This window comes from Priapulus caudatus, unplaced genomic scaffold (assembly GCF_000485595.1).
Source record: "Priapulus caudatus unplaced genomic scaffold, Priapulus_caudatus-5.0.1 Scaffold362, whole genome shotgun sequence".
NCBI classification, from domain to species: domain Eukaryota; kingdom Metazoa; phylum Priapulida; class Priapulimorpha; order Priapulimorphida; family Priapulidae; genus Priapulus; species Priapulus caudatus.
Genome location: NW_014577423.1, coordinates 232,853 through 246,494, shown reverse-complemented (window position 1 = coordinate 246,494; position 13,642 = coordinate 232,853). Strand labels below are relative to the sequence as shown.

The 13,642-nt window shown below is 42.4% G+C and overlaps 1 protein-coding gene across 9 annotated transcripts; it reads left to right on the top strand.

The window, feature by feature from the left end:
- The first annotated feature begins 6,934 nt into the window (after nucleotides 1-6,934).
- Nucleotides 6,935-11,705, top strand: LOC106809549 (ankyrin repeat and SOCS box protein 12-like). 9 transcript variants are annotated; one of them, XM_014812665.1, is made up of 3 exons: nucleotides 6,935-7,109; nucleotides 7,576-7,924; nucleotides 8,380-11,705. In XM_014812665.1, the coding sequence occupies exons 2-3, from the start codon at nucleotides 7,615-7,617 to the stop codon at nucleotides 9,057-9,059; spliced, it is 990 nt and encodes a 329-aa protein (XP_014668151.1). In that variant the 5' UTR covers nucleotides 6,935-7,109; nucleotides 7,576-7,614; the 3' UTR covers nucleotides 9,060-11,705. The 9 variants fall into 9 exon arrangements, with proteins under 9 accessions (XP_014668151.1, XP_014668150.1, XP_014668149.1 ...); XM_014812664.1 differs by having other exon boundaries at nucleotides 7,573-7,924; XM_014812663.1 differs by having other exon boundaries at nucleotides 6,935-7,113.
- Nucleotides 11,706-13,642: the final 1,937 nt, after the last annotated feature.

Here is a 13,642-nt window from a genome sequence, read left to right as displayed (position 1 = left end):
CAACATCCGCTTATCATATATGTACCTGTACATTGTACGTACGTCGACGGCAGTCAAACATTGACTATTATGGCGAGCGGGCTCGCCCTGCTTAAGTTCTTTGCTATGGCTTAGGAGACCGCGTTTTTGATGCGTTTATAATAGTACATGACTTATAGTACTGTCTGTGCTGATATTGAGATTATTGGACGTTAGTCACAGACAGCCGGTCGAGTTAGCCCTAGCTCTAGTACTAATTATAGTGTACGTAAAGTATGTACACAGGATAAATTCGAAATAATACGAAATGTCTTCAATATAGGTACTACTATTTAGATCGAGCTAGGCTAGCCTAGCTCTAGTAACTATAGTCTATGAGAGTATAGTAAACTAAGTATAGGCCCGCGTAAAGTACCGTTGCCCGCGGCGCGGCTACAGTAGTGTCTGTGCCCATGGGCGGTGAAGAAGATCCAGGCGGCAACTGTAGCTACGCGGGCTATAGTTACTAGAGCTAGGGCTAGCCTAACCGACGGCAGGCTCCCCGACTGTTACACGTCGTATGGACTGTCGACCCACGCCAACGGTAGGCTAGTGTTAAAGCGAGAAAGAATACTATGTGGCTCTAGTACTATAGCGCCCGACGTACATTGACTGCGGCAGGTCAATCGTATCGCCGCCATAGATAGTACTAGCGAGCTAGGGCTTATGCCAGGCTTTTATCGTGATGATCGTAATTTGATGCGCCCATAAATAATGATTTACGACAATTTGCCATACCTAAAATATAACACACTTAGCTCTTAGTCATACGAGCATTTCTTTTGAATCTGCATAAAAAAAGTATCTTTGTCAAGCAAGCCTCGCATTTCCACAAGAAAGCTGAACTGTTTTGTTTTGGATAACAAGAAATGTGCGGCACTTTCGGAAGACCGTGTTTTCAATTGGTGTTATTCACATTTGTGAGTAAATATTTACGTTTTCAACACAATCAGCATACTTGTGTAATATTCGGCGCAGTTACCAAAAGCAAGACGAAGGAGCTTGACAGTACTGACAGTACTACTAACTAACACCGCTACAGATAGCAGTACTAAGGCTACTACTACTGCAATGAATGACGTTCGTATTTATTTATGCGCACAATTGATCCTGTGTGTATTCACTGTATTGTGCAAAGCTGTTATCACAGCTTAACGTTTGCAAACTCGCAGTTTTAAACGTGGATGCCTAATTTAATACTACGCTCATGAACCAAAACTCGCAGCTAGGGCCTGCATACCTCCCAACTCTCATTGGTTGATGAACAAATCTAGTTAATTTAAAATTAAATTCGTAAGTATGATTAGGGTTAGGAAATAAGGTTAAGGGTTAGGAGTTAGGGTTAGGATTAGGGTTTAGGTTACGGTTAGGGTTAGGGTGGTCACAATGCACCATAATAAGAATTATTAAAACAGGAAGTTTCAGGCCACGTGATTGTGTATCAACCAATGAGAGTTGCGGAGGTATGCAGGCCCTAGCTGCGAGTATGCCACCAACATGTCATTTCACGCCACCCGTAATTATAATTCGGGCACAGAGACATTAATTCACAGTTCACTATCATCACTCAGTTCACTGAAATATCAATGCACCCATGGAGATTTGCGAGACTGTGAATCTAACCCGTGGCTTGATGACGCACCGTAAAAATGGCGTTCCCCGTCGTCCCAGAATACTAACAAATCGGACGTAAAAGAAACCACTGAGGGCGCAAAAAAGAACTCAGACTCTGGCGTGATGAACCGACCCTGCAGTCTGCAATTTGGCTAAACTAAAAGACTGACTAGCCTCAACCGACTTGCTTAGAATAAGAATAATAAGAATAAGAAATAAGAAGAAGAAGGAATAAGAAGCATAAGAAGAAGGAATAAGAATAAGAAATAAAGAAGAAGGAATAGAGGAAAATAAAAAATACACAAGAAGAAAGGAATGGAATAAGAAATAAGAATAAGAATAAATTCACCGCCGCAGCATTCCAAAGAGAGAATCAGTGCCTTGTGAAATACAAGAGAGGGACCCCAATATACAAAATACAGATCACTCATTCACTGTCACTGTCACGGACTTCGGACTCCTGACAGAAGTATCAGGCCATCTCGAGAATGTGAGATTAATTTACTCCACTGCTGACTACTACAACAATACTACTACTAGCTACTACTACTACTACTACTACTACTACTACCCCTCCATGCTACTACTAGTCACTAGTACTAGATAGAGTATAGTAAATAAGTAGTATTGCTATTACTATTCACTGCCCGCGAATACTGGAGTATTAGTAATGTAATTTGTAGTAATGAACTTACTAGTGCCTACGAGCATCGCATCGTGATGTTATTAGAATATGGTTGCCAGGATGGTGACCCTAAGTAAGTAGTAAGTAGTACTATAGTTCGTAAATTATAATTATATGCCATACAGCATGATAAAGTCATGAAATCTGTGTATAAGCTATGATATAAGCGGAGAATGGTATTTTGTTAAAAACGAAATAGCAATGTATCATGATAGTTCCAAAGGTTGGTTTGGTGTAGATCTAGTAACTATGTAGCCCGCGTACAGCTGCAGCAGCAACTGTCGCGGGCTATAGTTACTGAGAGCTAATAAGTTTGGTGTAACTATAATTCGCCCCTCTTCATATAAGTACCTTCTTCCATGCAAAACGTAAAATATAAACGCTTTCAACAAGATTTATCATGTTAGGTGAAATTGGTATATTCCCTCTTGTGTTATTTATATGAAGTCTATTTGTAGCAGTCCGATGATCCTACAGGCCTGATCATGCTTCCGTGATGTGAAAGCAGCGCATCGACGACTAACAGTTGGTCCAATTGCCGCGGACAAGTAAAAGTATTACGTCGGAAAAAGTTATTCTATTAGCTAGTATTGCCCGATCGACAACTAAGAAAAATTTTCTTGTTGTGTTAAAATTCCTAAACAATCCTTTTGAGCCAGGCAACTATCGCACCGAACATGTTCTCACGTTATAAATTTTCGAAAGTCGCATGCAAAAAAAGCTGGCCCGCGACACCCCCCGGCATGTCTGTGGCTGTGCACATGCATGGCTTGCGTACCCCCGTACTGCCATGCTGACTGGGCGGCATTAGATTGAAGTTATTGGGGGGGGGAGCGGCACTGATGTTTCCAGTCGCAGCGTGGGCCAATGTTTCATGGTACTACGAATATGTAGGGGGTGGCACCGCTAGTATTGAGAGAGCGAGCAGCAACCACGCTTTTCTTGTGGAAATTGAGAAAAAAGCTTGGCAATTCCATTACGATTTTCACATGTAAGTACTGTAATATGATATACACCGAGGAGTAGATAAAGGGGAAGGAGTGTGACTTCAATAAAGCAAGGGGAAATTCGTCATTTTACTAGGCCTATATAATAACCTAGCGATTTACTCACGCGTAACTCATACCAACTTGAAGCTAATCGGACACACAGTACATTTGCGACCATCATCAGTACCAAAAAAGGATCGTTTGCCATCGATAGAACACAGCAAATCCCGGAGAATTACAGACTAAAACATACGACACGACTTCTCTCAATCTTTTGTCCATTTTAATCCAACCTGTAAGGCCAATCGCGTATACTTCAACAAAGGCAGCTACCTAACCACACATGTCACCACAGGGGGCGGCACTTTTGCGCTCAGCGGGCGAGGCGCTGCTGGCTCGCAGGGAGCTGCTGCTCCTGATAGCGGATATGGGCGTGCTCGCCGTGCCGGCATGCCGGTGATGTACATAACAGGCAAACCATTGTAGCGCTGTCTAGCGGCGGGTCAAAGGGTTTATGCTCGCGTCGATGTGTTGGCGTTGATGCCTAATCACCCTGCTAGCCACAGGCGCCTCGCCGTGAGCGCAAAGCCGCGCGCGTGCAGTGGTGGTTAGTAGCTGCCTTTTGTTGAAGTATAGGCGATTGCTACGGTTGATTAATGGAGCAGAAGATGGAAGAACTCGTGTCGTATGTTTTAGTCTGTATCTCGGCATTGCGGTTGGTGCCTACGGAGGAAACGAATGCTGTAAGACGATGGATGGTCGACGATGTACCTGTGTCCGATTGAGCTCAAAGTTGGATGAGTTACGCGTAGTTAACGATCGTAGGTATTGATAAGGCTGAGTAAATGCGAATCCCTTGTTGTATTGAAGTCAACACTCCTTCCCTTTCATCTACCTCCTGATATAACACATGAAACTAAACATGCTGGCTCTAGATTGCAAGTAAAAATTTTGGACAAGTAAAACCTAATATTCGGACAAGGTAACAAGAATTGCTTCATTGTCTTGCCCGGCTACATGACAACCAGATCTGAAAATAAGAGGGCGTCGCTTTTCGAAATCATTCCTATTAAGTTTGAGCTTTCTGCATTTCCTGTCATTCATACTGAATCTCCGTCTTCTTTTGCTGGTTCAACATTGTAAAAACTTCTAGCTGCAATCGTCACAATGTTAATCTAATCCAATCGATGTTGATCAACATTTCTCTCTCTGACCGTCTTCGACGGTAGTCGCCTTTGGGACTATTAAAAGAAGCTACATCATATTATAAGGTTACTGTGTGCGTTCGTGTTGCAAACACACACACAGTCCGGTTCAGATGTAATGGCTGTTTCTTTGAGCTAGTACCCAACCCATCTAACCAATTTATATGCTATGTTATACAGCTGTGCTATTGTGATACCTGACACGTGTTCTCAGATAACCTATATACGGTGGATAGGCAACGGCGTAGCATTTCGCAACTTGCCTTACCTTCAAAGCCTGTGTGTTTCGAAAACCCGGAACAAGCCAGTGAAAGTTTCTGGGTGTTTTTCCAGGGTATGTAAAATCTGGCCTAAGGAACATTGGGGTTCTGTTAATCCCCCGTGGCAAACTGCCATGGCCATGGTGAAATGGTGAGGGCCTCGTCCTTCTAAATGATTAAAATTGGAGAAGGTAAAACAATGCACTGAGGACTGTAAGACACTGCATTGCAGTGACCACTCCATCAGTGTCAGCACAGGTAAGTTTTGGTGTCACTACTCTAGGGCTAACTAGTAAGAATGAGACCTATCATTTTTCCTAAACTATACAGCTAAAATAGTTGGTTATATGATAACTAAGACCAACTCGAAAGCGCAGACCTGACCTCCGGCTCCGCCAAGGCAGCTCAATCATCTCACTTGTGAAAAATTTTTATATAATTAATGGATATTAATGTAAATAAATTAATTGGATCCGGAATCACCACCAAGAACATCAATTCTAAGTTACCCCATTTGCTGGACCTATCCTGAGAGAATTTAATTAATTAATTAATTGGATCCGGATCAGCCAACCAAAATCTATCATGTTTTACATTCTAATTAGGCCCATTTCTGACCTAAGTCCCTGAAAATGTTATGACAATGGCCGTCCAGTAACTTTTTCAGTTAGGCTGTACACAAAACAAACCCACTGAACCAACAAACAACAAGCCGAACAAACACGTACACTACACGTCGGTGAACATAACCTCCTGGGCCAACACCCTTGCAGAGGTAATGATTGTGAAGTCAACATGCCTGAAGACACGAACCGGGGGCTGGCAGATTATAATATATATACTATATATATAACTGCAGGGTAAGAACTTAAGTGTGTTATATAGACTTTTGAACAAGGAGTCCAAACATGACTCCCCTACCGTTGATGGCAAGAGGGAGTCCGCAGCAAAAACTGAGGGAGTCTGCCAGTCCTGTTAACATATATTAACAATAACCGCAGTATATGCATCATTTTGGAAGATTCATGCGGTTGCACGTCTGTCAAATTTTCTTATGGGCATTTACTGAAACATCCTGCGAGCTCCGTGCTGCTGGAACGAACTAGTTAAGTATAGCAGAATTTGTCAGGGAGTCCACCAACGGACTCCTTTCACAAATGTCAAATCAGGAGTTCCCGACAGAAAATCAAGGGAGTATTTGACCTCCCGGATTCCCGATCTAATTCGCACTCTGTAATATATACTATATATATATATATATATATAATATAGTCTAGATAAAATACTAATATCATTTTGTAGTCTGTGCATAGTGTGCTTGCACATGGGGATGATTTGAGCAATGTATAGGTGGAATTATTTGGTAATAAAGAGTACATAAACATAAAAAGTTTGGTATATAATAAAGTAAATTTATATTTTTATTTATTATAACATTATTATTATCATCTACTGCAGAGTATTATAACATTATTATTATCATTATGCAATTTTAATGTCCCCCCAATATAATAAGTATGTTTATGATAGTGACATAATTATATAGATCAGAGAGTACAATAGATATTTTCATGATACAATGTTTACAATTTCTCTACTGTATCCATATAAGATATGTCCATCTAATGCATATAATATGTAGCCAGAACTCGAACCCTGTACCATGATACGGGGCCCATACCGGGATCCGATGTTATAGGCATGGTTTTGAATTCCAGATAAGATTGGTTTATTGTATTTATAATTATAGCATTTATTTAAATCTTTTTAAACCTATTACTGATGATAAAATGTGAGTCAAGATGTTATTTTTACCTTGTGGTTTCAGTATGCCACCCTGAAAGAAAAATTACGATATAAAATTATCATACTGGTTGTTTATTGGGTGTTTTCTACCTTTTTTCTCCAGAAAACTAGTTGTTCATTAGTAAATAACAGGTACAGTGTGTTACATATGTATATATAGATTGCTGTATATTTATTATAAGTGCCAGTGAATAAGACAAGCGTGTATGCGTGCACGCGCACACACCGTGCCACACGCGCGTGTGAGTGTGTGCCTGAGCAATGCATAGGGCCACGTGTCCGATGTCTTACAGCTGCTCTGCACTTGCCGCATGGGGGTCATTCCTTATAAGGATGCGGGAGTATCGCGTGTTACAGCTGCCAGCGCTGCTGCTTTGACTGACAGTGTGACGGTAGCTGCAATGTAGCGAACATGGCGATTAACCCTCGTGACGGGCTTCTTCTGTCACCGGCCTGACGTAGGTTTACATGTGATTTGTGACTGGACTGTTGTGTGAGAGAGCGAGAGAGAGTACATGCGTGCTGCACCATCGTAGGTATAAATGTTATCTGTCCTTCAGATAGGAAGCAGTGCGGAGTAGGGCGGAGCACGGGAATGCACAGGCCGTTCTGTTGACTCTCACGTACTTTACGTACCATCTTTTTCTGAATAATCTGAAATAACTACAGATTAGTGTGAGTTTAACATTGTAATCTCTACCGTCATTGCGACAACAATCTAAAGTGGTTTGGACGCCTTCCTTGTGAATTAGGTGCACATTTGCATGTCTAAATGTCAAAGTTATGAGTTGATGCTCGTGCATGTTTTCGTGATTGAGCATAATGTATTTGTGAAATTATGAGGTGTGAAATGTAGAAGTGTGATTTTTATTCTATTTTAACGATATCCAATCATTTCTTGTGTTTTGGGGGGCATTTTACAAATACGGTACAAGTTTTGGGCAAGATGCAGCACAGAAACACTGTGTGTAACTGTGGCTTCTTTTGTATCTCAGCAGTCATACGTGGGCATCCGAAGAGGCCATGGGCCGTCCGTGATGCGTACCATACAGAAACCGCAGGCGTGTAGCCAACACCACCGCCCCACGCTGGGGGACCCGCTGCACGCGAGTCCGCGAGGCCGAGCGTCTGACCACTCCCCACTGGTCAGTCCGCCGTGTCCAGCCTCCGGCCGCGCGATCCCGGCAAGTCCTAGGCATCATGGCCCTACAGTGGAGGACCTTCATCAGGCGGTCAGACTTCACGATATCGCCCGCGTGGAGAAGATCGCATCAGCTCTGACAGACGTCAGCAGCAGCCTGCGCGCCACCACGGCTTTGTCGCTGGCGGTGTACCAGGGACACCTGGGTGAGTAGCTCACTATGTGGCGATGTGTTTGGCGCTTCGACTCATTGCAGTAACTCGAAAGTAAAGGAGGCAGCCGATTCTTTTTTGGCAGTGAGAACCGGCGAAAGTTAGATGTTTGCTTTCGCATCCATGAAATGCAATTTTTGTAACAGGAGTTTTATTGGAACCATTGTCTACCCAGATAATATCAAAAGTTGATGATTCAAATCTTAGTATGATACTGTATTTATACATTAATTATGTGTCAATTATTATATTATTGCATAGTCTTATATTATACATTAAATCGGGTGATCATACATCATCATGCATTGAATGGAAACGACTGTTTTTAATGCACACCTGATCAAATTCGCATCTTATTATTTCACTCGATAACACGGAAACGGCGCGAGTAAAGTGTTTTCGAATCCCTACCGCGTCGTACGACTATCTTGCGTTCGTCTCTCCCGCAGACACCGTTGAGCTGCTGCTGAGGCACGGCGCCGACGTCGACAAGCTGAGTCGCGACGCCATGGAGCGCCTGGAGACGCCGCTCTTCTCGGCGTGCCGCCTCGGCCACACCGGCATCGCGCGCGTGCTCATCCAGCGCGGCGCCGACCTCAACAAGACCGACTTCTACGCGCACACGCCCGTCTGGATCAACACGCGCGACAAGCGCGCCGAGATCATCCAGATGCTCGTCGAGCGAGGCGCGCGCCTCAACATCTCGCCGGCGTGGAACCAGTGCCCGCTGTACCTCGCCGCGAAGTTCTCGGGCCGGCTTGCGATCGCGACGCTGCTCGTCTACCACGGCGTGCGGCTCGACGTCGCCGACCGCAGCGGCCACTCGGCGCTCTACTGGGCGCTGCACAACTGCGACCGCGACCTCGCGCGGCTGCTTGTCTCCGCCGGCGCGCGCCTCAACCCGTCGTGGGTGCTCAGCGACGAGCTGCCCTACGAGCTGCAGCGCGACGAGACGTTCTCCGATTGGCTGACGGAGGAGGCGACGACGGCGCCACCACTGCTGCGACAGTGTCGCGCTGTGGTGAGAGATCGGTTCAGGTGCTTAGCCGATTACAGCAGCATCGTAGGTCGGATCGAGCAGTTGCCTCTACCGAAGCGACTCTTAGATTACGTTAAACTTAAATCATAAGGATTCTCTTGTATGGATGAGACGTTTAATGTACAATATTAGCTTACAATGCAATGGTAATCATCTTGTAAGTTTACTCTAAAGCAGTCGACAGTCACTGGAACCTGAAAGTTGTGTCCACAAAAGAGCATGTCAGAAAAAAATCGTTATTGTCTCGGTAGAAGCAGGATTCATGCTGTTTCATTACAATATGTGAGTATGTGTGCCCACGTCTCTACGTGTGTTAATTTTTGTTTCTTACGTGCCAGTAAGATGCACAGTTAGTACATCTCTGTATGTGTATTTGCATGCTTGCATTGCAGAACAAAAGAAATGAGGAGCGAAAGGATAATATATGATTGAATTTAACTATAGCATGTAAAGGGTCTATATATGTTATGAATGACTTTGCTGTTCAGTAATGTGTCTGATACTGAGTTTTTGTTCGTCAGTGTGGCAACAGATAGAGCTTCCTTTATTGGTTGTGAAATGTAGTTAGTGTGTTGTAGAATGTTTTCTTAAAGTAGGTCTACCATGTATATTCATGGATATTTGTTTATTCTTAGAAATCGTTTGCAAACTATAATAGTTTGCAGATACTGTGGTAATTCTGTGGTTGTATAAATCTCGTCTAAAGCTAGTCATCACAAATCGTTTCAAAAATAACCATCTTCATCAAAATTCCAAGAGTCTTGTGCGTATAAATTCTGTAACAGCTTCAATTTGATAGCATTTGAGTGATGATCATATAATTACCACAATGTTTTCGGGACCAATTTCTTTTTTCTTCTCTTGTAATTTTGCATTTGATTTGAAATGCAGCCCAAAATGGCAGCAAGTATTCGCAAAGGGTGAGAACTCTAGTCTTAATATATATAGTTGAAATTGTGTATTAATTTAATAAGTTATTGTTAATGACAATCGTACCTGTGTATAATCGTAACGTAATAGAGTGAGTTCAGTAGGTTTTATTTCTAATTTATTTTTCTAGTGTAGCCTATTCGTTGTTTCGACATGCCTCTGGCCTGCTTTTAATTAATTATCATTCGGGGCTGTTGACTAGCATTGCTGTCATGTTACTTGTTGTTTTTGACATCATCCTTGCTGAGCATTGATTAATAATCAGTCATCAACATCGATCCTTATGGCATTGCTGGCGAGTCTCAAGACTAGAGTGTTTTGTGTGAGTGTGATTATACGCGTGTTATGTACAGTCAAACCTGTGTTAGCGGCCACTCCTGTAGAAAGGTCACATGTCCATAAAGGCCGCTTACGTCATTTGACTTAATTGGCTGTTATATGGAGGTTTGGCCGTATTTAAATATGTATAGTTAGATTAATAGACATAGGTAAGCTAACACACAGCTGAGTGAGAAATGTTAGTGTCGTATCGGCCAACTGTGCAGAGGTGTGTTATTGTGAGATCACATGCCAGTGTGGCAACAGTATAATGTATAAATACCAGTCCGTCGTAGAGGCAGGTTGGTCTTCTCTGCAGCATGGCATGGCGATATATATATATATATATATATATATATATATATATATATAATCAGGAGTGTATATAAATATAGACTATATTATATACTATATTCTATATTCCTACGTCTATATTATACACTCCTGATATAATTATATGTGCGCGTGTTGTACATAGAACGTTGGGGCGCTTGGCGTGCATGCGTGGTGACTAGGTCGTAACTCACGGGTTGCCAGTGTGTGAGTGTAAAATAATTATAATTACAGCTTAATTAATAGCTTAATTATAATTACAAATAATGAGCTATCGTCGACTAGTGTCTTCTTATGATGTGACGTCAGTATTCGTGCGTTTCACGTCGTTGTTTGGGTACTGGTGTCATTTGTCCGCCGGCAGGAACTAATCTACCGTTATAATGCGTGTAACAATGCGCAAATGCTTTCCGTCCCAGCAGCACGCATTCAGTCGATCCCCTCTCCCGCGGCTCCCTGCCTGCAGCGACTCTTACAGATAGTTCTGCATATTCGGAGCTGCTAGTAATGGGTATAATAAGGGGCGCCTACCTACATAATTATGTTCGTCCACTGTCGTCTAGCTGGCGACTTTTTTCGAAAATAGAATTTCGTGATTCTTCAAAAAGAAAGTCGGTTAGAAGTTCTTCATGCAATACTTATTGAACACTTCATACAAGTCCTAGGTGTGACAATATCCCGTACGAGTCTCAGGATGCTACAAGTTCGAATCTCCTTCTCTGAACACATTCGCTAAAATACGCGCTTAATGTTACGCTCATATAAAATGTCTATAAACGAGTGGGTTTATATTGTTGGAGATGTAATTGTTACAATATGCTTTTAGTGTCCCACAAACTACAAATCATCGGGACTATTATAACTGTCTATTTATAGTTTAATTGTTGTTGTTTAATTTATGTGTTATTTAATTGCGTGTTCATGACGTCGATATGGTCGATATATGTTGAACGTTGTCTGTTGTCACCATCTCCATAAGTCTGACTTTTTGTTACACTGCTGATATATACCTCTGCACATCTGTGACAATATACTAAAATATTGCAACGCAATATAATTACATTGTCTCTGTGAAACAGTCGTATTGTAACAGCACTAATGTAATAAATTATGTTGTTGTAATAAAATGTTGGTGCAATGTATGTCGATCAAAAATTTCCAAATTTGGTCATTCGGGGCGGGTATTTCAATGGGAAAATGAAGGGAGTGCAAGCATTTAACGACCTTATGAATTACCCTATACAACGCACGGTTAGAATTTTACCTATCGCCACACAATGGTCTTACAATAAAAAAAAAACATTTCAAATGAAAAGAGAAAGAATTATTAGTATTATTAATCAGAAAGAGTTATTCTGTAGACACGTACGTTGCACGCACATTTTTGTGCTTTAAAAAATGACAAAACAGCAACAAAAATACATTGACTAACTAGCAGCTATTTTATTTAAATACAGTGCATGTGAGTAGTGAAATCTGGACGAGTGGACGTCGCTGTGTTGTGTCAATCCCGTGTCAATCTCCGCGGCAAAAATGGTCTGTATAGATCACATACAGTGCAATATTACGACGGTTTGCTGTTCCACGTGTATCCTGGCTCAGCGAGTGATATTGAAGTTCGCTGCGTATTTATTTACATAAGCTTATAGGCGTGTGTCGATGTAAAGATATCTGCGGTCTCCCGCAGATAAAGGTCACCTTGTAAAAGTCACCCGCTAAATCGAAATCTTCTCGCGTCACGTAGCGAAAGTCCGACGGCCGATGTCGCACGGATTAACGTTTCCTGACCTTTGACCGCAAGCCGCACATCCGACGGCCGTGTAGATTGGGTTGAAAGTAAAGTCCGGGCAGCTGCCGCAGCAGCTGGCACGCGTGCCACGGATGCACGTTGATGACATTGCCTACCCCCGGCGTTGCATCGAGATATGCAATGCGTGCAACCCGAGACATTCTCTTAGCTTCTGTGCACCATCCCCACCATCTGCTCAGCTATTTCGGGCAGGCGAACGAGCGGCAATAAGAGTTTACAGGGGCTTCGTGCGCGCGTGTAAGGCTTCGAATATAGAGCGTATATGTCGCATGGTCTATAGGGCCTATACGTGGCCCCGTGTATATAGGGCCTATGCGCGGCTTCGTGCACAAGGACCTATAGGTCTATATGCATAGTAGATATACACGGCTTCGTTGACAGGGGATTCATAGGCGCACATAGACGCACAACAAAATAAATTATATGCAAGACTTTGGCGTAGTGGAAACTGGAAACCGCCACTAAAACATTAAAAACAAGCCGGTGAACTCTATGTAGGCCCCTACGGTCATCATGCATGCGATGATGCATGTATTAGGTCATCGTATGATGCGTTTTTCTTATCGTTATTGTGCATACACACGCGCACGCACGCACGCACGCACGCGCGCGCACACACACACACACACACACACACACACACACACACACACACACACACACACTATTGACTATCATAATACAGGATTTACTGCACGCCTTACTGCACACCTTACTGCCACTGCTTCACCTCACCTATTTACAATACACTGTATTAATTCCTAAATAAAAACAATCCAATTAAACATTGAATAATACTATATAGGCCTACAAGGCTAAATATATACATGAGTGAATAATAATAGATCTATTATTATTATTATTCACTCCTGATATTATATATATATATATATATATATAAAATCATAAACATATCGTTACTCAATAATTAATATATCAAATTGATAACATAAAAACATTTAATTTTAGCTAGTCTCTCCTTTTCATTATGCGTCAACTATACATGCATGTATAACTATATAATATTACAAGCATATATTAATCATTATTATATCAAACAAATCACATAAAAACATTTTAACGTTATGCACACGCACACGCACCCGCACACGCACCCGCACACGCACACGCACACGCACACACTCACGCATGCACACATGCACACACAAACACACGCACACACACACACACAAACACACACACACACACGCACACACACACACACACACACACACACAACACACACACACACAACACACACACGCACACACACACACACACG

Excerpts from the sequence above, each read along its gene's own strand:
- LOC106809549 (XM_014812665.1), top strand. The coding sequence starts at position 7,615 with ATGCGTACCATACAGAAACCGCAGGCGTGTAGCCAACACCACCGCCCC. Across the intron at positions 7,925-8,379 it reads GGTGTACCAGGGACACCTGG|ACACCGTTGAGCTGCTGCTG; the intron begins GTGAGTAGCTCA and ends TCTCTCCCGCAG.